This window comes from Chlorocebus sabaeus, chromosome 18 (genome assembly GCF_047675955.1).
Source record: "Chlorocebus sabaeus isolate Y175 chromosome 18, mChlSab1.0.hap1, whole genome shotgun sequence".
Classification (NCBI taxonomy): domain Eukaryota; kingdom Metazoa; phylum Chordata; class Mammalia; order Primates; family Cercopithecidae; genus Chlorocebus; species Chlorocebus sabaeus.
In genome coordinates this window covers 5,195,025-5,220,000 of record NC_132921.1, presented here as the reverse complement: position 1 = coordinate 5,220,000, position 24,976 = coordinate 5,195,025, and the positions used below count along the sequence as shown (strand labels likewise).

At 44.3% G+C, this 24,976-nt stretch overlaps 1 protein-coding gene across 4 annotated transcripts in view; it reads left to right on the top strand.

The window, feature by feature from the left end:
• Nucleotides 1–24,976, top strand: part of TSHZ1 (teashirt zinc finger homeobox 1) — a 79,302-nt gene that overhangs the window by 8,930 nt on the left and 45,396 nt on the right. The window contains exon 1 of one of the 4 annotated variants that reach the window (XM_073006235.1): nucleotides 9,672–9,951. The exons of the other annotated variants lie outside the window; for them this stretch is intronic. Within the exon in view, the coding sequence (XP_072862336.1) occupies nucleotides 9,894–9,951 (58 nt within the window). The 5' untranslated portion in view covers nucleotides 9,672–9,893. Of the gene's footprint in view, nucleotides 1–9,671; nucleotides 9,952–24,976 lie in introns of those variants that run through there. 4 annotated transcript variants of the gene reach the window in all.

Sequence of the window (24,976 nt, the reverse complement as noted above, 5' to 3'; positions counted from 1 at the left end):
ACCCAATATTCTTCAGGAATGTAAAAGCCTTTTTAATAGCAGTGATAATCTGATGCAGTCTCCTTGCTAGAAATGTTTCTATTAAGGAAATAAATGATGAGGGTCATTCTTAGCACACATGACGTGAGTTGTATATGTGTGTAAGTGTACCTTGTATTGCCTGTTGGTTACGTGCTGAAGGCACGCGTAGGTGTGCAGAACAGGTCTTGCTCTCATACCTGTAGATATGCAGGTACCTGTGATACATGCACAGTCATATGTGACCAAGCCCGGGGTTGGGATGCCATGGTGTCCAATTGTTTATGCAACCTACACTGAAACAGAAAAACCTCAGGACTGTCAGGGGTTAGACATTTTCCCCAGAGCACTGCACAAAGAGGAGTTTTGTTACATTTTAAAATCCAGTGTTAATATTTACTACTGGAGAACCCTTCCGGAAGCATGAAAACCTAAAGACTCAGGCTTGCAGGCAAGGTCCTTCTGCACTGAAAACACTGTGCTCCATGTAGGGCTAAAGTGATAGTTGACAGCAACTCAAACAAAATATTAATTTTTTTTTGCGTGTGTGCCTTTTTTCTTAGGGGACATAGGAAATAGTGAATTGCATAGAGATAAGTGTCCTGAACTGACTCTTTTTTTTACATTTTAACTTCACTGGAGAAATATATTGTGAAATTTATGTACTTAGAAAAACCTAACAATGTGGCTTACTGAGAATTGGAATAAACAGGCCTCCAGTTACCATTTTTAATGGTTATTGTCAGGCAAGGAAAAGAGGATCATTTCTTGAGAGATTTTTGAGCTCAGTTATGCTTTGATACTTCCTTCATTAAATCACCTGCTTGGATTTTCTGGTTTGGGAATATCTGGATTGGATTTCTGTTTTAATTAGTGTTAAACTGTTTATAGATTCCATTGTTTTACAGTAAAATAAAACTAAAACATTAAGGTAGAATCACAACTGTGATGTTCTTTTCACTTCAAATTTCCTGGGAAGGCCTATTCGCTAAGCCGCTTGTTTAACCTTTTCATGTTTTCCAGGCTCTCGTTTCTGGATTTGCTTTTGTTGTTCATCCACCACACTGCTGCAGCAGTAAGCAGTTTTCTTAGATGATAGACATTTTTTTCTTTCTATGTCCATTGTGTCTTTCTGAAATTCTGTGCCAACATGAACAAAGATTTGTCTTTTGTTTTTAAAGGGAAAAAGTCAAGAATCAGTTACATTATTGTAGATTTTTACCATTTTTATTTTCTCTGCAAAATATAAGGCAGGATTTCCTCACTCTTGTGATCGTGGCGCATTCTGCAGGAAAATAGCCAAGTAGAATCCCTCCAAGCTCCTGGGCACAGGCTGCTCCCAGGCTCTGCCTCCCAGCAGAGCCCGCGTTAGCCATCTACATACTGAATCCGATGTGCACTTCCAAATTTGAGATATAGGCATTTCTGCCTCAACTTGCTAGCTGCAATTTTAAAGGTGTGTTCTAGTGTATGGTAAATATAGGTCAAGTACTTACATGCTTATAAATTCCACTTTAAAGCAGGCACGAAGGCGTGGATCTACAGGAGCGAGTGATGGGCACAGGCTGAGTCGAGTTTTAGAAAATTTGGTTATAAAAAAATCCTCAGTTTTTAGTTAAAAGTAAAGTGCATCTTCAGCAAGATCATATGATGAAATAAATTAAATCAGCCGCGAAGGTCAGTATACATTCTGACTTGGGAATGTGAACTTTTCAGAAACCTGTATTTATTACATTTTACTATTTTTAAAAGCCAGCTGCAAGATTCATAGCAAGAAATGGTGCGACATACCAATGAATGCTGAACTGAAGTGAGGGCTCTTTTCAAAGTGGTTAATATGCCTTATTGGCAAGTCATCCCTGGTGCCTGTGTGATTGTTACAGCTGGCTTTAAAATATATGGATTTAAAACGCAAGTATTGTGACTAATATTTATTTCAAGTACAGAATGTGTCACAGCAGTGGGGCATCCTATTATTAATGCAGTAAACTGTGTAATACTCTATAAGAGCCTGCCCTGCTTCGGTTCTTAGCTACATGAAAATAACAGTAAAACATGTCTATTTTCTCCTGCCTTGCTTTATTGTTACCTGGGAAGGTACTGGCATCAAGAAAAGCCAAATCCAGGCAAATAATATGACCATAAACAACACCTTAGCATTACTGTGCTGTGCACAAATCTCCTTGAACTACCTTCAAACTTGGAGAATATATACATACGTATATATATTAATATATATGTATATATTTTAAAATTTTTTAATTGAGGGAAACTGCTATAACTCTAGAAAGTAATGGGAAATAAATATTCTAATAAGTATTCTAAGTCAGCCAGGAAGTGATTCAGATTGTTAGTGCTTGGTGCATTGTCTGTATATGAAACACTAATAATCTTAATGAAACTAGCGCACTGGCAGTTTTAAAAGGAAGCCGCGCACAAAGGTCTGTGTTTTGTAGCGGCGTGGCTTGTGTGCTTGTGTTAAAGGGGGGTTGTGCTACCTTGCAGCATTTTATTTTTGCAGCAGAAAAGTTGCCTGACTTTTTTTTTTTTTTAAGCAGATATTGAACTTGTATTATTTGTCAATTTAAAATCAGTAATGAGCATTTATTTTAGAAAAAGGAAGCAGAAAGGATCTCATACCCAGATGGAGAGTAGGTGCGGAGAGGGAGTTTGTAACTTCTCTTTTCTCCTCACTTTTCAATACTGGAAAAATTAGTGTCTCAAAAGCTCTCAAGGAGAACTAACTTAAAACTGCGACGTTCACAAAAGATCGTTGTCTCCTTTCTCTTCTCAACTCCTCCTCCCCTCTCTACGCAGAGCTCCAAGAAGCTGGTGGAATGGGGTCAAGGGATGGTCCAGGGCTTGGGGGCTCCAGGAGCTCAGGTTCAATGCTGGTGATAGCCACTCTGTCCTGAGATCATGGGAGGGGCTTTCTGTCCTCCTCCTCTCTGGCTTACTCTGAATTATCCAAAATGAGATGCTAACTGTTTGCTCCAGGCAGACTGTGTTTAAACCCAGTTCTCAAAGACTGCCCCCTCCACTCCCCTATTTTTTGTGGAGACACTTTCGAATCCAGTAGGTGCCTGTGTACGTGGTAACCTAATCCCAAGGTTCTCAAGCAGTTTTCTGAAAGTAGGATCTTGTTGTGGTGTTTGGCTAAATTTCTGGGAGTAACTGGCTGAAGTCATTAGACTACTGAGAGTCTGGCCTATTCCCAAAGGGTCTCTGCAAATTAATCACCCTGTGAGCTAAATTTGTTTATGGACATATTTGGAATGGAGGAGGTCCACATGGGATCATTTCCTTCATTTGTTCTGCAGAGCACCTGCTCGGAGTATTCTGTGGTGCACCTCCCGCTCCCCCTAGCACTGCGGCACTTGATATCTCGTGATGGGTGTGAGGGTGATGATGAAGATAATAATACATTTATTCCTCAGTTCTTCCTGTTGGGAATTCACGGCACTCAGTTATCTCAACGAGAGTGGAGGCGGTACAAGGGATTTAGGGATACATGGAAATTATATATATATAAATTCGTTTGTCTGTTTCTATAGCAATTGCTTCTTAAAAATAATTTAGTAGTTTAATACAAAAGTGGTGGATGGGTTTTTATGTGCTCGTATAGGGAAGATTTTTTTAGTTTCACACATGTTCAGTTTTAATGGGTAATAATTACATCTTTGTATTTTGATGTCAGGCTGGTTATGAGGCCTAATTCTGTAGGCAGCCTCCTCATTGATTTGCTCCTAACTGCTGATTTTAGAGAGAGGGAGTTGCAGGCCAGGATCCCCTTCTGTTTTTCAGACAAGTTAACACATAAGTGGCTCCTTCAGTTCCATTTCGACAGACAGTTGCTTTCCTGGCCTGTCTTCTCCAGGCCCTGGAATCGAATATACATATGGTTTTGTGGTTGGGGCTTTTTTGAAAGACAGATTCCTTAAAAAAAAAAATTGTCCCCCACTCTGCACCCCGCCTCTCTTGCTAGGCATCCTTTTCCCACCTCCTCACTCGAGTTTGTAGTTTGCAGGCCTGATTCTCTGCAGCCCTGGTCCCGCATGTGCTGGGAAGGCAGTAAAAATGAGCACTAATCAATCTTCCAGAGAGAAGCAATGGGCATTAGAAGGCCACTATCCTGTGACTAAACACACCCCCTTTATGGAGTGTTGGTACTAATAAAGGCCAGCTTATTACTGAGGCAGAGACCAAAGCCTGGATGAGGTCAACCATGACTGACAGTCATCAGTCATTCTTAATGATACTTTTTCCCGTGCTTTCTAAGGGATTCTGAGCAGAGTGCAAATCATTCGGGGTCATTCATAGTTCATGTACCCACAGATGGCAAAGGTTTTGAAAGACTTCAGTTTAAACTTGTAAAAAAAAAAAAAAAAAAAAAAAAGATCCTCACTTTTTTTTTTTTAAAGGAAGGGAAAATACCCCAAAACAAAACATAGATTTTTCTTATTGGAACACTTTCATGTTCTTTCAACCTAATAGATGTTTTACACACTACGGCGCTTGTGCATTATTAAAAGAGACATAAATTTATGTTTTATGACGTCTGTCTTCTTTAATTATTACCTTTGATGTCTATTGGTGACTAAAGAGAGCTTAACAGGATTTCTTTCTCTTCTTAAATTTCGCATCGTGAAACCCAGCTAGTCCCTGACAGATGTCTGTTCCTCACCTTCAGGATTATTTTATAAATCCCTTTCTGATGAGCGGAAGTGTCAAATCAAGGACAGGTCATAAAGTAAAAGTATAAACCTTTTAAAGAGAGACCTTGGTAATATATAAACATTCTGCACACTATCTGAATTTTTTATGGACTAAAGAAAAATTATATTTCAGCTGGAGGAAGGGAGAAGTTTAAACATCAGCCCAGATTTTAATGTATGATCCCCCCTCCCTGCACTACTCTTATTTATAGCCATCTAAGAAACCATTGGCTTTATCAGCTATTTTAAACATTTGGACTCGATTTGGAACCTGCCTGTTAATTGTCCATGTTTAAATTCAGAAGGTTGACTTTGAATCAATGCTTGCACACAGTGCAGGATACAGGGCGGCGGGGAGGGGTACGGCGGGCATTGGTTGTAGGGTAGAGGCCTGGGTCTTTGTTCTTTCATTAATTTCTTTTTCCGTTTTCTTTCTCAAGCCTCAGTTTCCTTCTCTGTAAACAAAGGGCTTATATTATTAGAGAATTCCTAACGCGTGCTATTCTACAACCATGCGATTCATTGCGCCCATCTTTGGCACCCCTGAGTTGGAGGAAGTCGCCATCATGAAGCAACAGCTGTCCTTTTTTTTTTTTTTCTTCTTTTTTAGAAAAGCTGGTTGTGCCTAGAGAATTTGCTTTTGGTAAAATTTGCATTTATTTCTACTTATAAAATTGGAAATAAGCTGAAATCAACAACTTCCGGGCCCTCCTGCCATTTTCATGTCAAGGCCTATGTAGACACGTCAGTGCACGTGAGATGCGGAAGCTGTACAAGGAGCATTCTTGGGTGTGGACGTGCATGGTGGGTGCACAGGCCTCTAGGAAATGCCTCCTGGGTTCACGGGCACCTTCAATCATGGATCATGGGGCTGGAAACTTGCCTCTAGCTTTTTAAAGAAAAATTAAATATTTTGAATTGAATTCAGCAATTTCTTGAACACCTACTGTTTGCGAGTGAGGCCTGGCGGTAGGTGAGCATGACGTGGAGCTCGTGGGAGAGTTGGAGATGTGATCGCTTCTGTCCGTGTGTCAGCATGATGGCCTGTCCACGCCACTTTCTTCTGACTGTGAGCTGGCCCATCTCTGTACGCTTGCCTCACAACCTCAGCGTGCCCTTTGGAACGTCAGAAGTCCCCCACAGCCTCAGCAGGTCTTCTGAGCACTAGAAATTAGAGCCCCACTGTCGTGGAAATAAACTCGTCATCACGTAGGGCTGACAATGAGACAGCTGACCATCCTCCACATTCCGAGCCTGAAGGGGGAAGGTTTGCCCAAGGAGAGGTGCTGCTGGGCTCACCCGCCATCCTGAGCACGGCAGACAGCAGTTAATGGAAGACTGTATCCCGGTGGTGGGTTTTACTTAATATTCTTTATTATGAAGAATAGTGATACCTCAAAGCCATAAATTTTTTGAGAGTAGCTTCTCCATGTTGATTTTTCTTTGGATGGGTTGCTTAGAACTGAGCCAAAAGAGAGACACTTGGTGGAGAGGCAGGTTTGCACTTTGCCCTGTTTTTGTGTACATGGATGTCAAATGTCAATTTGGTAAAATGTGAAGCTGAATTTATAAATCTGTGCTAAGCAATTAGTTTGGAAATTAGTACTATCTCTAGGAAAATCCCCTTAGCAGGCATCAGATTCAAAAGATGCAACTCAGTAGGTGTGGGGGCAAAACTGCAACATATTTTCAAGGCAAAATCTTACAAATATAAACATTATATGAAATATAAACATATGTTTGCAGTGTACAAGTGTCTTGCATATTCAAAGCAAATAAGTCCTGACTGGGGAGAAAAAAGTGTTTGGATGTAGCCGTTACATTTAATTTTCCTCACACAGTCAGTAGATAGTCTGTGTCTGCAAAGGATTGGTCTTTTCTTGCTCCCCACTCACCCAACTCTGTGGTTCTAGAACCTTCTATTCATTCCCATTGGTGAGCCCATGAAATCTTTGATTCCTTCTTGATTGCTCTCTCAAGACGCCTATCAGGCACTGTCTTATCTGTTTGTAAAGCAGCTCTGGCCCCAGATTTAAGTCATGGGTCTGGCTACAAGTTAGAGTGTGATTAATAATTGACTAATGTAGCTTTTATTTATCACAGGCTAGCACATTTCGCCATTACTGAGTTAATTTATGTTAAGTGTAAGCTGTCGTTCAATCTGTTTTTCAACTTTTTTTTTTTTTTTAAATCCTAAGTCTATCTTTCACTTTTGGAGAAACAAAATCCTCATACAGGGCACAGACACACTCGATGCCAAAAAGTTGATTTCCTTTTCCCTGGAGCCATGCATCACCAGCCCTCCCAGCCGCAGTGTCAGCCCCTGACAGAATGACATGTGTCATTTATCAAAGAGGCCAGGCTGGGCCTTGGGAAATGCCGCCGACAAAGCCTGAGAGAGTTCATTTTGCAGTCCCTCCTACCCTCTGTGAACCCCTTGCCAGGAAAGCCTGTGATGTTTCTGTCTTCAGAGCATTACTGTAAGTCCTTCAACCTTCACAGAATTAACCCTCCCCACCTCAGCCTGCTGCAGCAGCTCCGAGGTCCTGCCTGGGAAGGTTCGGAGACCCAAAGGAGTGATGGTTCCAAGCCCAGGAGCACACAAGCCCCCGGCTCTGTAGGGACATACCATGGAGTCCCGGCTTTCCCCACAGAAAGCATGACCCTGGTCCGCCTGCATCTCCCCACTCTCTAGCCGTCTTTAAGGATTCAAGCCCTGAGTAATACTCAGTGAGACAAGGTCAGAGGCATAAAGAACCAGCAGCAAAGCGTTTCCCTGGTATCCAAATTCATAGGTCCCCCACTCCTGCGGCAGAAGTTTGGTCTTCTGTTTTTTTTTAGAGTCTGCCTAATAAGTGTTTTACTCCAGGCTATTTTTGAAACCACCTACTAAACCCGATAGATGTTTCTTCTTTTTCTCTGTTGCCTAGAATTTGTAACCCCATTCCCGCCTTCATAAAGACAGTGATGAGGTTCGAGTCTAAAAGTTGCTAAAAAAGGATATTTTGGAGGAGGAAGAGAAAGGGCCATTTTTGCCCCCAGCTTGTTTACTTTTTATATGAGTTTCCAAACCGCTAGAAAACCACCAAAAAGTGCAAAGGAAAAAAAAAAATCAGCCAGAGGAGAGCATGGTGTTAAACTATAAAAGCATTTGGCTAAAATAAATTTTTTTTTCCCCTTGAAGAGTAGAGTTTTGCATTGTAATCATGTGTGAGAATGTGAGAAAAGTTATTGTTTCTCTCATCCCCGCCCCTTTGTACTTCGTACAGTCCCTACCACACTGAAGTTATTTACAGCATCAGATACCATTTAAAGAGATAGTGAAGGAGACTGTTGCCTTCGCCAGGAACTTTCCAGAAAGAAGTCCTATAAATTAGCCATTGCTCAGGAGTGGCTGTTTCCTAGGCGGAGCTAGCCCTTTCATTTGTCTGCATAAGGCTAATTTATTTTTGCAGCCAGATGTGGGCTGACAGCCATCACTCAGGGCTTCCTTCCCCCGCCGTTAGGAGGTCTGGAAGACAGTCACGTTCCCCATTTTACAGAATCCCCATCAACATTATTGAAGATGGATGTATCTTTAAAGCAAAGATTGATTGTGGATATCGGAGTTATGGTGTCATTTATCATGGTGAATATTATTTAGACTTGGGTTGTACAAGGCTGTAACTTGAGACACAGCCAGGGGAGGGACAACCTGAAAACGCGGATCCATGAACTTTAATGGATGGATGCTTTTTTCAAAGCTCAACTCACTATAGCGTGATTTACTTTTCTTACTGCAAGGAAACAAGCATTTCAGTCTTAAAGGGACAGCATGCCAATTGTCCTATTCCGTAGGTTCCACCCAGGAAGGCATTACCGAGGGCGATCAGAGCCCAGGCAAAAATGCTGAGAAGGCATGAATGCTGCAGCAGACTCTGGCCACACACATGTGCATTAAAGATGGCTTTCCAAATGGATCGCCTCCACTCCATCCTTACAGGACCCTGATAGTGTTAGAAGTGGAGATGTACCCCAGAGCTCACCATTATCAGGGCAGCAGTTAAGATGCTATTTATTTGAAGCCAGCTAACCTCTCCTAAGTGCTACAGATAGTGGCCATTTATATTTAGGAAGACAAATGAAGCCCAGGCTCTCCCGTGTCAGGAGCATGATGCTGTGGGGAGAATGCACAGTTATCGTCGCATGCCTAAGTGTAGTAGCATATGCAATATAAGCAGTCTTGGTGACCTAATTAATATGAGTCTTTTTCATTTTGCTTCAGGATGGCAGCGTTATTGACATTTGCTCAGCAGGGAGTTGGTTCTAAGGGATGGTGGATCCAAAGTTGAACCTCTCAACGGTTGGTCCTCACATCTCTAGTCCTTGAAAATGGTGGAGCGGGATGTTCTAGTGCATTTGTCCTTTCTTCCAGGAGCACAGATCCCAGAATCTAGGCATTCACGCAGACACCAGGGAACAAGGCGCATCCCACTTTTATTTCTAATGAGATGTTTCATGGACCAGAAACCTGGGGCTGCCGGTGGCTATGAGCAGCTTAGGTCGTGGCCCTTCAGCCACTGAGGCATTCTATTTGTTGCTAATGTTGCTTTATTTCATCTTTCCATTTCAGGGGTTTTGTTGCATGTGGTGGATAGAGGAGCTCTCAAAGTGAGTGAGGGGTTGGTCACAGTCAGCCCTGGGTGGGGCAGGTGTTGGGCATGCTACCCTGGCCTGCAGGCAATCTTGTGACATGCCATCTCCAGGGTAATCCATGAGCTGGGCTTCCGGTGGGTGCCACCCGACCTGCAGGCCCTCCTCAAAGCCCACCTCTGCTTTGATGCTCAGAGAGTGTGGCTTGCACTCCAGAGCCTAAAAGCCCTCTTTGGCTTTTTAAATAGAGAAGGTTTCTTGGAATTGTACAGTCTATTAAATGAAAGTAACTTTCTTTCCAGGATTGATGCATCTCATCTTTGGGAGCTTCCAGTCCGATGGTGTGAACTCCTTTCTAGTATAATGGCACACACTGTATGCACCATGCAGCGTGTCTCTGTCTATAAGATTGCTCACTGACTTGTTCGTGTCCTGGTGGACACTCTGCTCCATGAGGGCAGGGCCATCTTGTTCTCCTTCCACCGTCAAGAGCCCAGCACAGTTCCTGGCTCATAGTCAGAGCTCCCGATGCTTGTTGAGGGACTGAACCCCCTCCTTGGGGAAGCCCTCGCTCTTGCGAAGACAGGTGAGTGTGACAGTCTGTGACATGCGGTCTATGACGTGCCGACCCTGGGTGCTGGTGATGGTAGCTGAAAGAAGAAAGCAGGAAGCTGTTTTTGGTTTCAAAGTGCTAACCCGAGTCAGTGGACTGGTTTTTTGGAAACTACCTTCCATGTAACATCAATCTAACCTAAAAGAAACAAACAAAACCCAGTGTAACAAGAAAAGGGGGCAAAGAAAGATGGTGAAAGGAATTGCCCACACCTCCTTTTGAATGTTAAGTAAAAACAGGAAAATACCATCTGGAAAAATAATCTGTTCATCATTATGCATCTACTTGTGGAAGTGCTCGTAATGGTCATGATACTGGGTGTTTTAGAGGACAAATACCAAGACCTCCTCTCAATCCTATTATGGTTTATAGGTCTGTGTTTATTTGCAAGTTAAAAGCACATTCTTGGCCTTTTAGAAACATATGACATGTCTACAAACAGGAAGTAGTTTATCAAATTCATATGAATCATGGCGTCTACAGTGTTGGCCGAGGTCAAATCATTACACTAAATGTATTGTAACCGTTATTAATGCACGGGGTCCCCTTCCATCTTTGTGATGTAAGACTGCCGGTTCCTGATTAAAAGCTGTTTGGTGATGGGAAATTCAGCAGCTCCTGTCCATCCTGGAGTGACTGACAGGCACCCAGGGCTGCCGTTCCTGCTGGAGCAGCATGTTCCTAGGAATGCACCTTACGAAGGGTCCTGAGCATCAGGAATTACAGGAAACAGGAAACAAAAACAGAAGTGACTCAACTTTCACAACCACAACTGTGCATCCATAAGGAGGCCAAATTTATCATGGCACATTATGGAGCTCAGCAAATGTCATGAAAACCATTGTTTTTTAATTTTTTTCTTGGAGAGTTTGAATGAGGTGATTTATGGTAGTTATTCATCTTAAGGGTCATCCATCAATTTTTAGTTGCTAGGCAATCAGCCCAGCAGCTGTTTGCTTTGAATCAAGCTGAAAAGTTGTCAGTCACCACACGCAGGTATGACCTTAGTGGTTGCAAACATCATGCGTGTGAAATTAAAGAGACGTCGTCTTTCTTCCCCGATTCCCCTGACTTCCCCGTGATTTGTGGAAGTGGTACGAGCCCTTCCTGGCTATTACAAGAAAAATAAGAACAAAGGAGTGCGTGGAAAATTTCTTGGCTGGAAACTCACAGATACTCTTCCAATGCTGTACTTTACCCAAGTTCCCTATGCGAACTGCATAGGATGGATTATCGAAGTAAGTGCCATCAGTGGATGGGAGGTGAACCACTTGATTTATAATATTTAAATAAGCCAGTTTAAAAAACCTATCAGCTAACCCTTGTGGGGAAAAAACCAAATATCAGCATTTTACAATGTGCGTCCCAGGCTGGAGACCAGCCCGACGGAGTTTTCGGATTGGCAGTGGGTGGAAGGTGAGATGTAGTTTCTCTCCAGTGGGGGACGGTGGGAACTGTGCGTGGGCCTCACAGGCTCCAGGCAGATGAGGCTCTGTAGGTGCCTGGCCCCAAGTCTGGTACAGAGTGGGTGCCCAGGTGGTGCCCACTGACGTCCTCTGCTGAGATCTCAGGCTGCTGTGCTGGCAAGGGCAGCTCAGGCTGGTGTGGCCGTGGAGCCGGGCTGCCTTTGCCCATTACCACATCACTGTGATCCTGCCTGGGGCATGGTCCTTCGGAGGTCATTTCCACGGGTGCTTGGTGTGAGTCTTTCTCTAGCCTGGAGCTTCTCCCCAGATCTTTGCATTTCTGTCCACTACATGAGAACACTGTGAGGCTCAATAGCATGGTTGACCCTGAGAGGACATTTTTAGATACCTGTTCCTTGCTGGCTAATGTATAAACAGTGTTTCCTGCCTGCACTCTGCAATTTTATTTGTTTATTTATTGAAACAGAGTCTCACTCTGTCCCCAGACTAGAGTGCAGTGGTATGATCGTGGCTCATTGCAACCTCCGCCTCCTGGGTTCAAGCGATTCTCCTGCCTCAGCCTCCTGAGTAGCTGGGATTACAGGCACCTGCCACCACGCCTGGCTAATTTTTGTATTTTTAGTAGAGACGGGTTTCACCATGTTGGCCAGGCTGGTTTCGAACTCCTGACTTGGGTGATCCTCCTGCTTTGGCCTCCCAAAGTGCTGGGATTGATTTATAGGTGTGTTCCGCTATGCCTGGACCACTCTGCAATTTTAGATCTTCACAGGGCTTCAAAAATTATCCCTAGGAAGGAAAATAAGTGCATGTGATGCCTTATTTATTTATTTATGAGACGGAATCTCGCTTTTTTGCCCAGGCTGGGGTGAAGTGGTGTGAACTCAGTAACCTCTGCCTCTTGGGTTCAAGCAATTCTCGTGCCTCAGCTTTCCGAGTAGCTAGGATTATAGGCCACCATGTCTGGCTAATTTTTGTATTTTTAGTAGAGACCGGGTTTCTCCATGTTGGTCAGGCTGGTCTCGAACTCCTGACCCCAGGTGATCCACCCACCTCAGTCTCCCAAAGTGCTGGGATTACAGGCATGAGCCACTGTGTCCGGACTTTTTTTTTTTTTTTAGTAATTGAGGCCAGATTTCCTTTATTTGTGAACCTTTCAAGCAGGAATTTTACTTTGCCTCTCAGTTGAGTTTTAATGTGTCTACGCAGGTAATTTACACCAATAAAACCAAATCCGAGGGGACTGTGTGTTGTATACTCTAGTTTAATCTTTTTACATTTGATGGTTTCAATGGACTTGATTTTGCTGATGGCCTTTTAGACCATGTAGCTGTAAGATGTTTTGCATGTATTTTGGGAAGTCTAAAATAAGTTTAATTTGGAGTTAGGTTTGTCTTTCTCAACTTTCCATTGAGATATATATATATATCTTATTTGTTTATTTAGTAGGTATTTCTGAGGGTCTGAAACACGTCCTTTTAACAGGTAGTTCTGCACATTGGAAAAGAGAGTTTTCTGATCTAGGCTTTTCAGGCACCAGTTCTATTTCTGGACTCCAGGTCAACCCTGAAGGAAGTGGCGTGTGCCCCTAGTTCATTCACATTTTAAAGAAGGTCCCACATCTTTTACTTGAAATCCTTGGGGCCAGATATGTTTTGGAATTCAGAACTTTTCAGATTTTTGAAAAGAAATTTTGTGCATATACTGTATATTTCGCAACATCCTCAGCTTAAACATGAGATTTTCTACAGGTAAATGGATTAATAGTCACAATACTTGGGTGAGGAAAGACCGGCAGTAACTTCATGTCTGTTCTGGTCAGGTTAAGTTTGCCACGCACAGTTAGGAAGACTCTTCCAATTCTCAGGGCTGCCTGTGATGAAGGGACTGGGGATCTGTGTTTGTGGGCAGCCCATTTCACAGGACGCCTGTCCCTATCTCTGCAGGGCTGGTAGCCTGCCTGTGCCCAGCGGCCTGAGAGCAGTTATGAGCTGGGCCACGGCCTCAGCAGCTCTGGAACTCCGGGTTGCTGTCATAGTTTTCTGTGTCGTAGGAGTTCTCTTTGGAGTTTTCTCCCATGCTCACATATAAAAGTGGTATCAGTTACATCTGCAGCCTGCTCCGTTATCTCTTTAAACCGTCGAACCGTGGAAACATATTTCACATCCCCAGTGTATTCTCAAGAGTCTTATAAAGTACAGTCTTTTCTCACTTTTGGGGGAATTTGGAATTAGTATCATAGCACACTTAGGAAAAGCCTGAAGACTTCCCCTAACAACGTTCCAGTATGTTTCTGCTGATTTTCATGGTGAATATGTAAATATAGTGGCAGAACTAAAAAGAGCACCTGCCAATCATGTCAGCTCTGTGAAGAAATACAAGAAGACGGATGCCGATGTTATGTGTGTTGGGTGTGGGTCACCAGTCATTAATGTCTCAGAAGTACAGGTGTGTTGGGATGGTTTCTTGTTTTATTTTAGTTTTTGGAGTAGGGGGACATAGTATGAGTCAGCCTGGTGGATTAATGTTGGAAAGAGAAACTACCTGTTTGCTGGTCTCATAATCCCTTTCCTAGTGGCTTTCCTTTTTGAGGAGTGATGTGGGGCTTCCTCACACTTTTCCCTCGGAAGGACTATTGCATACTCTGAATTGTTAAAGTCCACAATTGCAGCGCCTTTTTTTCTAGTGAGCATCTGCACGCCTGGCCTGCACGCTGTGGAGGATGCGGTTCACTGGGTGGGAAGACTGCCTTTATGCAGTGGTTTGGGAGGATTAATTAATTGATTTTTAGATGCATTTATAAACTCTTATGGTGACTCGTATTTGCACACATACCGCTGTCCCTTCTTGCCGTCTTCAGCACTCTTTGAAATGGAGGCCTACACTGGAGGCTTTGTTCTTTATATTCCGTTTACCATCATTTAGAAGATACTAATTTTAGATGGGCTCCTCTCTACACACAGAGAGAGAAGCTGAAATATATTCTGCAAGTGTGGGGAACCTTGCATGGCAACAGCCACACAGCCAGTGAGTACACGATGGCTGGAACCGGAGCCTGTGGGCCAGAGGGAAACAGGGCAGCCTGGGAGCCCTTTATTTGGAAGTGGGATTGTGGGTTCCCTGCACATCTTCTCCCTGTGGCCACCCGGGACTCTCTCCTTAATTCCTTCTTTTCCTTTCCCTGGTGTCTTTCTTTCCATCCACTTCCTTATCTCTCCCTGCCATCTCCTCTGGCAATTTTCAGTGATACTTTAGCTTTAGAAGTGTTCCTCGTAAAGTTTTTGCACAGTTTTAAAAGTTATAATATTTTGCAGCATTTTGTGCTCTTCAGAGGACAATTGCTCCAAAATCTAATAAGTCATAATAAATATAGTTCCGGAGGATGGGATAGTGGCGATGCTCTGGGAATAATAACTGCTTTGCCAGGGCTTCTGCATGGTTATTTGAAAGGTTTTTTTTTTTCCCCATTAAATTTTGCATCTTTTGTATATGAGATGGCCTTCATTATTGCGTTTTTATGGTATTTGGTTGGTTACCAACTCAAATTAAGAAAATGCTGTGAGGTTCTGGATATTTCTATTAACTTCTCTCTTAAATATGACATGTTCACACATACATATTTCTATAAACTTAGTTCAAGGGTATCAGTAAAAATATTTTTCCTCCTCCCATTTGCTGTTCATAAAACACTCGAGGGAGAAATTGTTTCTGTGATATTTTAGACGAGTTTTACAATAAATTTTAGATATTGTGGTGCACCGCAGTGTCTTTTATTTCATTTTCTCAGTAGAGCCAGCGCATCGAAAGATTTTGCCTATTGAAAAACTGCTTTTGATGAGTAATAATCATTAGTTGTTTTTTTTTTTCTTCCAGTGGTAAAGGCGTAGACCCCAGCCCCCAGGGTTCCTGGGACTTGTGAGCCATCAGCGTGTCACACCCGTGTCGTGAGAGGTTTCCATGCATTACCTCCTGCGCGTGAATGTGAGGGTTTAATCAGCACGGCCTTCCTGAGCATAAATCATGCTGCCTTAAATCCTTCTCGGAACCAAGGCGGGGATGTGAAATAAGAAATAAATATTGACATTAAACGTTTAATCCCCTTGGTTTCCTGACATGTGGTGTTGGGTCCGTTATGCTCATTCTTGCCTTTCCGGAACCTTCCAGGGGGACTGCTGGTCGTGCGTTGATGCCGTTGGGTAAAGAACCCTACAGCGGCTTGACCTCAACATCCAACTTCCCAGCTTTGTGCCTGCAGAGAGAGCGCATCTTTTCTTTCACTGTTAAATTTCTCAACTATACATTGGGATGATAATACCTGGGACTGATTCCTCCCTCGTGGAGTTCATGTGCTCATTTCTCCAACTGCTGGCCCATTCATTGGTTTATTTATCCAGTACATACTTGTTTTGAGTACTTGCTTGTTTCTAGACAGTTCGAGGACAAAGAAAAATAACTAAGAAGGTCCTTGAGGTAATGGATCTCCCGGTATAGCGAGAGTATTTTGGAGACTGAAGTGGTTATCAATATTAACTTTATATGAAATATTTTATTATGCATCGTGTAAAAATTTCATTGAGCAATGAAATAAATGTTATCAGGACTGAATATGGGAAACAAAAACTCCATTTTCCAATTCATCTCCGCTGTCTCCTCCTCCATGCCTCCCCATGGTTCGGCAGCGACCTGCCTCTGGCCTCTGCCTCCTCCAGCGTCTGTCCGGCTCCTTCCTGCTCTTCAGCCAGCTCTTCCATTCTGAGATGGGGAGGCCACTCCTGTGCTGTGACGTTGACACTGTTTTCGCTGTCTTCAGGTTCTGCATTTCAGGCCTCACCTCCACACCCACATTGAACAAGCAAGCTTGCGTGATAGGAGGCGTGCGTGTGTAACATTTGTGGGGTGCTGCCCTGCAGCCCTGCCGGTGTCTAAGGGTACCTCCCAAATCTTTCCGCACCTGACCATGCGTGTGCGTCTCGGCCGTTCTTCCCCCTGACCTTCCCACGAGCCATCCCAGGAGGTAGATGGGGTTCTTTGGGCAGACCCAATTCTAAGAGGTTCCCCTTTCTTTAAATCACACCGCGTTATAACTGCATCTTCCTTGTGCCTCTCACTAGGAGGAAAGGGGCTGGGCAAGAAAATGAACAGCTGTCAGATGCACCTCTTCTAACCACATCCCAAAGTCGCATTGGCACCTTTTAGGTTATAAAACACATTTAAGGGATGACTTTCATTATTCATTTATAAATATTAACGGTAGCATTCTTCTGTTTTCAGTGTACCCTTGCACAGTGCCGATATCTGATAATAATAATAGCTATAATAATAATAACAGCAGGAAGTTTGGAATTTAAACTCCATGGGGACAGGAGTTTTGTCCGTTTTGTTCATTGCCTGTACAGGTAGTGCCTGGAACACCAGCAGTACTGCCTGGCAAATGATAGGCGCTCACTAAGTATTTTAGAACTGCCGAATTGAGTATATTCCTGACACACTCCACTTGCGTTATATAATTTCAGTTTTATAGGTATCTTATTATTCTCTTCATTTACAGAGTGAGGCTTACGGAATTTAAGGTTCTATAAATAGCGTACATAGGTTGATGTTATAAGGTTATAGAGTTAGACATGGTCATGTCAGTTAAGCCCAGGAAGGCCTGACTCCTTGGCCTCCCAAACCATCCATAGGTTGTTACAGCTTTAATTTTTGTCATCTGTCTCTCTAGACTTTTTCTCGGGTTGTTGTGGTGGGGAATAGCACTGGGCTAGGATTCAGGGTAGCTGCGCGAGCCCTGGCCTTTCCACTAGGCAGCTTCTGGGTGGCCGTTTGTGCCTCGGTTTCTTCAGACGTGTCAACAGTGAGTTCAGCCAAAGGATCCTGAGATCTGTTCTTGACTGAGAGTTGCGTGTCAGGGCGGTTCCTGTACCTTGGTGTGAATCTTTCTGTTGCTGTCATGTTCCATGTATGAAATAAGAACAGGCAGGCTGGGTGCGGTAGCTCATGCCTGTAATCCTAGCACTTTGGGAGGCAATGGTGGGTGGATCACTTGAGGTCAGGAGTTAGAAACTAGCCTGGGCAGCATGGCGAGACCCCATATCTACAAAAAATACAAAAATGAGCCAGATGTGGTGGTGCATGCCTGTAGTCCCAGCTACTCAGGAGGCTGAGGTGGGAGGATCGCTCGAGCCTGTAAAGTTGAGGCTGCAGTGAGCCATGATTGTGCCACTGCACTCCAGCCTGGGCAACAGAGGACCTTGTCTTCAAAATAAAATAAAATAAGAACAGTCATATATCTTACATGCATGCATATATATGTGTATATACATATATACACACAGGCAAACATATGTACACACCTTTTTTGTTTGTTTGTTTCCATTTTTCTCTTGCCAGTGACTCCAAGCATTTGTAGGAGAGGCTGAGTGTCCTTGCTCACATCAAGCTCAAGGGTGAGAAATGTTTTTGGAAACAGTCCTCATTCTGAATAACTCACCATGCCTCTCATTTACGAATTAGACTGAAGCCTTCTTTCCTTTTTTTTTTTTTTTGAGACAGAGTTTCATTCTTGTTGCCCAAGCTGGAGTACAGTGGCGCGATCACAGCTCACTACAACCTCTGCCTCCTGGGTTCAAGCGATTCTCCTGCCTCAGCCTCCCGAGTAGCTGGGATTACAGGCGTGCACCACCATGCCCGGCTAATTTTGTATTTTTAATGGAGACAGGGTTTCTCCATGTTGGTCAGGCTGATCACCTCAGGTGATCCGCCTGCCTTGGCCTCCCAAAGTGCTGGGATTACAAGCGTGAGCCACCACGCCTGGCTGACTGAAGCCTTCTTAAATGGATTTATGCTTTGCTTAGAACTCTCCTCAGCTACCTTCTTGTTCATGCCGTATTTGCAGCCTTGCATGTGAGAGATGGAAGCAGAAGTTTCCCCGTGGGCACTCAGGACGCTACTGGGTGCAGACATGCCCCGTAGACTAAGACTCGTTTCTCTGGACACCCTCTAACTGCCGCGGGCAACTGTGATTCGTGATGGAACTCCCATCAGCGAGGTGTAGACGTGTAGCAGAGTCGTCGTAGGCAGCGCCTGTAGCCACCCGTGTGGGGTACCTTGGAAGCTCCAAGATAACTAAGAATTGGCAAACTGGGACACGCAGTCACAGTGATCTGGGAAAAGCATTGACATGGATGATGTCCGGTTTGTTTTCTGTACAGGGGGAGTGTGTTCTTGGAGTGAGACTAACTGAGAAGATCTTATCCAAGGCAGGGACCAGGCTCTGCCTCCCCCAAGAGCCCCTCAGTAAAGGCATCAGGATGAAGACTAGAAAAGTCTGTGTGTTTCTGCAGGGTTTAGTGCTGGGGGAGGAACTAGGATTGGGGGGGAGGGGAAGTGTCTTCTTAAGAAAAGAAGTACAAAATCATGAATGCAAGATGAAGTATGGGAGTGACTGCTTGTTTGGTATGAGAAATAAATCACAAAAGAGCAAATCTTAAAAAACTGAAAATGTGGCAGAATCTCGAAAAATAACCTGATTGTTAGTTTGTTGCCTGACACGTCTGTTTTCCTGCATGTTTGGCTGCATAGGAAGGTAATTCAGTCATTCCTTTAGCCTGGGTCATGGAAAGTGGTTGTTTATTCCTGATGGCTGGGTCCACAAAATACCTGGCCTCACGCACTGGCCAGCTTCCCCTCTGCAGTCTGCACAAGGCTGCAGGCCCACGACGCTGCCTGGGCAAAGAAGCTTGGGGGCTGGGATGTGGCCACCCGAGATGGGAGGGGCAGTGGCAGCATCTTCCCCTGCCCAGGAAGAGCAAAAGCGCCATAGTTCTGCACATTCTGGAAGCCCACATGGACACAGGGTGGGCTTCCAGGGCTCTGGAAGGGCCAGTGCAGGCCAGGGGCCCTGAGGCCTCACCTGCGTCAAGCAAATCCACCTCTGTTTAGGACCCTGTCTACTACGATAATTGTCTTTGTTATGTGAGTAGTTGATACTTCTCTGTTAACGTTTTTATTTTATTTTATTTTGATTAAAATCTCAGGGGAGCCTCAAATGCATTTCTTAAGAAATTATATAATGATTTCATTGTGGAAGAATACAGACACCTTGACCATGTGCTTGGTTTAATTTGCAAAATTAAATTTTTGTTTTAAACTCTTGGTTATGAAAACATCCTTACCCTCTTGAACATATCTCCTTGAGTGAGATTAAAGTCCCAGTCCTTTGTTTTTTTAAGAGACTGGATCTGGCTCTGTTGTCCAGGCTGGAATGCAGTGGCGTAATCATGGCTCACTGCAGCCCTGAACTCCTGTGCTCAAGGAATCCTCCCACATCAGCCTCACATGTAGCTGGGACTACAGATGTGTCCTACCACACTCAGCTAATTTTTAAATTTTGTTTTGTAGAGGCGGAGTCTTGCTCTGTTGCCCAGGTTGGTCTCAAACTCCTGACCTCAAGCCATTCTCCTTTCTCGGCCTCCCAAAGTGTTGGGATTATAGACATGAGCCACCATGCCTGGTCCCCTTTTTTTCTAAAGGATTTTAGGTTTCTTCTTCTCTGATAGGACACGTACATTTATTTTGGAAGCAGTGAACTGAAAGCGTTGAATACGAGGAGGTACCTGATGGGTGTTGGGGGCAGCCCAGCATGCTTTCACCATTTCGGGAAAACTCTTTCTTGATGTTTTTAACATGTGTGGCAGGGTTGTGGTCATTTGTTTCCCTGCTTTTGTTGAATGTGATGAATATGGTAAAAATAGGATTAAAGTGTTTGATGTCCCCTCCTTCAGCCCAGTGATAGAATTTATCCTTCAAAGATAAACTATGACCTTTTAACCTTAGGGAATATAACTATCCTTGAAAAGTTTAACGTTTTAAAAAGTCAATTGTAGTTTTAACAAGCAAAGCTAAAATTTGCTTACCGTTGACTAAGTACAGATTTAGTTTTAAAGGCTGCCGTCTCTCTGTCTTACACATGGTTTAGGATGTCAATTTCTCCCTGAAAGTGATGTTTCTTAGAAATTTTAAGGATAGTGAATCTTACAAATTTTAAGGATAGTGAATCAGCTTTTAAAGAAAAAGGGCATTGCTCCTTTTTTTTTCCTTTGGCCAAGCTTGACATTTTTGTGAGTTATACAGATAACGTGAAGTGTAGAATTTCTGGCTAGGGTCCTGTGAGTGTCCAAAGGGTTGGGTTGCTTGTGTGCTGCGTCCTGCAGTGGGTCCTGCCCCCAGGTGCTCCACGAGCCTTTCCTTGCTGTGAACAGTTGAGATTTTATTATCTCAGTCCGTGGGTTTCTCTCACCTGGAGCGCACTCTTTCTCTCCACGTAACAGCAGTACAGGTTCCTGTTTCAATATTGTCTCAGCTGGTCCCCCTCCCCAATGGGGGTGCCCATGAGCACCTTTGATGCTTCTGGTTGGTCCTCCACTTAGGTCTGTGCCTGTGACTGCATGGACACTCCCTGCACGAGGGTTTCCTCTTCTCCTGTACCATAAGGTACTTCAACAAAAGGATCCCATTGCACAATGTTGCAACCATTAGAAAACACAAACCTACTCAATTTTGATCTTAAGAATCACTCAATAATTTTAAACAGCCAGTCAAACCTGCTATTTAGTTAAATGCATTCAGAACCGTGGCTCATTTGGGAGTGTTTGTCATTTGTAAGTGTGTGGTTTGGTGTAGGAAGATGAATTAACCTGCTGGGCTCTGGGGGCACCTGCTGGGGTACCTGTACCCCGAGCAGAGCCCTCATGACATCTTCTGGCCATCAGTCATTCGCCTGTTGGCTGCTCCATGACAATTTTGTTTTCGATCATCAATCAACAGGTATTTATTGAGCACGTGCTGTTTTGGGTGCTGGGAGCACAGTTTCAAACAAAACACATTCCCATGGAAGTAGGTCGTCTCTCTAGTATGCACCCGAGTGCTCTGCAGCTTGTGGGGTCCAGAGTCCGGAGTGGGCGGGGGGTCTGCTCCTGCAGTCCTGGCATGTTTCTGGGAGTAGAGGAGCTGTGCTATCTCTCCCCTGTGAAAGCGGTTGGTAGCCTTGTTGTGAGCTTGCAATTCAGATGGCACCATGGCTGGGGCCTGGCTCTCCTGTGCCATCTGGGTGGCCACTTGCTGCACTGCTGATGGGGGCGGGTAAGTCTCCCCTTCCACATAAGGAGTCACCGGCCGGGGGTTGGCAGGGTGTGTGTCTGTGTCTGCAGGTGGGCAAGGAAGCCTGGGGAGAGAGTTGCTGTCCATGGATGGGGAGGGCCACGCTGGCCATTTCATTCTGTAACTGGGCTGCTAATGTTTATTCCATTTTGTTTATGGTTCTTTTAGCCAACTTCTTCCTTATTTAGTGAAATTCATAACAAACAAGTACAAATTAAAACCATAAACAAACCAATAGTTAAAACAACAGACATTTATTCTCTCTCAGTGCTGGAGGCCAGAAGCCTGAGATCAAGGTGTTGGCAAGGCCAGCCTCCCTCTGAAGCCTCCAGAGGAGAATCCTTCCTCCCGTCTTCCAGCTCCTGGTAGCTCCCGGCAGTCCTGGGTGTCCTTGGCTTGTGGCGCATCACTCCAGTCGCTGCCTCGGTCTTCATGTGTCTGCCTTCTTGTCCGTGTGTCCTCTTCTCTGTCGTAAGGTCACGAGTCCTTGGACTTAGGACCCATCCTGATCTAGTATGACCTCACCCCAGCTTAACTAATTATATCTGCAAAGACCCTATTTCCAAACAAAGTCACATTGTGAGGTTCTGGGAGGATATGAATTTTCGAGGATACTATTCAACCCATGACAGATACCAAAGGAGAAAATTATGTTATGTCCTGTCATTTGGGCAACAGCCTTTATTGAGGACGAGGTAGAGAAGTAACCCACTCTGAATCACAGATGTGCTCAGGAAACTTTGTCAAGAAAACAGCCATTAATTTGGTTTGATAACCAATAGTTGTTGATAACCCAACTTATCATTGATGATAATAAGCAACTAACAGAGCATCCTCTTGACCACGTGGTGTTTAGACTTTGGCCATTGCTGGCCCCACGGTGACACAGGAAGGAACTGGCTGGTCCCAGTAGGGAGTCATCACACCTACAGGCGCTTACTCAGCAGCTGCAAGGAACCTATCACTTTACCAGGTGGGGAGGGTGGCACAGAAGAAAGGTCCCCAATTGCTTATCCTCAAGAAACTTGCACTATTGTGATTCCTTGGTACATGTGAAGCAAACAGAGGTCAGTAAATAGGTGGACCATTTGTCATTCTGAATACATTTCCATGAAATTTGGAAGCTCATTAGCAAAATATTTCTTTTGTTTGATTTGGGCATATTGATTTGGATATCATCTTCAAACAAAATGGTAGCTGATGTCTGCTACATTCATTGTAGACATCATATAGCTGAGAAGTTTTTCTGCATAGGGTCCAGTGTTTGTAGAGTAAATATCATTAGAGCTGTCGTTACTAGATTTGGTGATGACAGAGATGTGGGCAGTTCAGCAGTGAGCAGTGGTGACTTAAAGTGGGAGAGCATTGGGTGAAGGGTACTAGCTGATTGTTGCTTGGATTTTATGGCCATAATGCGTGGCATTTCCATAGCTTATACTTATTAGTTTGAAGCAGATCTGTTCCTAATATCCTTGGGTCCTGAGTCTTGAAATTCTTTGCTTTCCAGTTCTGTCTTCCTCCACCCCAAGAGGGGCCTCCTAGTGAGTGTGTATTGCTCTATCCTGCGTGTTACTCTGCTGTCCCTGAGGTGCACACACTGCGGGTACCGTGGTCCTGAAGGAGAACAGGCCCAGGGGATGGGATTTGTGAGGTCTGGAGGTAGATCAGAGAGGTCCTGGGTGCAGATACCTAGAGCACAGCCTGGGATGCAGCTGGAGCATGGCTGGCACCTTTCTGTGGGGTTCTGAGGCCAGTTGGGGACAAGAAGGGTACTGCAGGCTTACCTGGGCTGGCCCATTTTAACTCTTCCTGGACTTTTGTATCACCCCTGGGTAAGGTTGTTACTCACACCATAAAGTGGTGTAGGTCCGATGGTTTCCAGTTCATTCTTCCAACAGCCATTGTTGAGTGTCTGTCATTTCCGAGGCATTCTCCTGGGCATTTTGAGAAATGCAGTGATGAGCAGGATGGATCTTGCCCTCAGTGAGCTTGCAAGTCTTGCTGGGGAGAAAGACGTGCGTGTATACCTCTCTTAATGAAGTGGAAAGTGATAGTTGTTACGGGAACATTCCAGATAACTTGTTATGGGGAGTCAAAACCCAGAAAGATGCTACTTGTCTGGGTGGGCTGTGGGGTGGGGAAGATGAGGAGATCAGGGGTTTTGTGAAGCAGCAGCTTGTGTGTGGTTTGAAGGATGAATCAATGTGGATTTGTCATTGTAAGCAGCAGTTGGAAAAGGGTCTCCTCCTTGTGGCATTTGTTAGTGGATTCAGTAGGACTAGCTGAGTAATGTTCAGATTTAGGAGAATGACAGGCACCATGTATTTTCACCTGTAACATCAATCTTTTGACTTAGCAACCCTAAATTAGCCTGAGAGTCCAACATTTTTTTTATGTACTATGTGTGCGTAGTCCTCTTTTGAGTTTAACTTGGATAGTTTTGCCTTTCCTCAACATTATTAATAGGGTCTTGGTACAGACTTTTCAGTTATAGCACAACATGTACATCCTGAAGGAACAGGGCTTATGGAAAAAATAGAGCTGGGGCCAGGCTGCTCAAACTCCATGTAGCTTGGAAATAGTATAAAAAATCATAAAAAATACATGATACATTTCTAATACATGAAACAGTATTATGGTAAGTATGGGGCTTTATATTAGGAAAAAGATTGTTGGAAGGGGATGAGGTTGCTGGACTAGCTAGATCGGAGCAGGAAGGAGCAAGTGGAAAGCAGGTCGAAGACAGCGTGGTGGAACTGCACTGTCAGGGGAACAGGCATTGTGCTTGGAGCTCTGGGTTCCCTTGCACCCCCGAAAATTCCAAGGCTGGTGACCTTTGCCGTCGGTGGCCCTTCCATGGTTGTGCCCCTTTTAACTCTTGCTGGACTTTTATATCACCTCTGGGTAAGGTTGTTATTCACACCATAAAGTGGTGTAGCTCCAGTGGATTCTGGTTCATTCTTCCAACAGCGAGTTTTGAGTGTCTGTCCTCTCCAAGGCAATCTCCTGGACATTTTGAGAAATGCAATGATTTCTTAAATGCAATGATTTCTCCGTGATGTGGCGCATTCCTGTGCTGGAAAAACCATGTGTGAACCCATGGTCTGTCACCTAGACTGATATGACAGTGGCCCTCTGTTGGCCAGTGGAGGAGGCGCTGGCCTAGTGACAGAGCCCGCCTTCTGGCAGGTAGACCAGGTGTGCTTTCTCCAGTGTGGTTGGGCCAGAACCCCGGGATGGTGAGCCTTTCTTTGTGGTCATTGCTCTGCCAATCTTGAGTCAGTCCTTGCTTTTTCCTGGCATAAAGTGTTTTGGGTATTCTGTGCTCTGAAGGCTCAGTGCAGCGTTGAGCTTCGGTTCCTCGTGTTTCCTGGGGGATGAGGTTCCCTGTGAGTCTCCCTGTTATGACTTGAGACAGT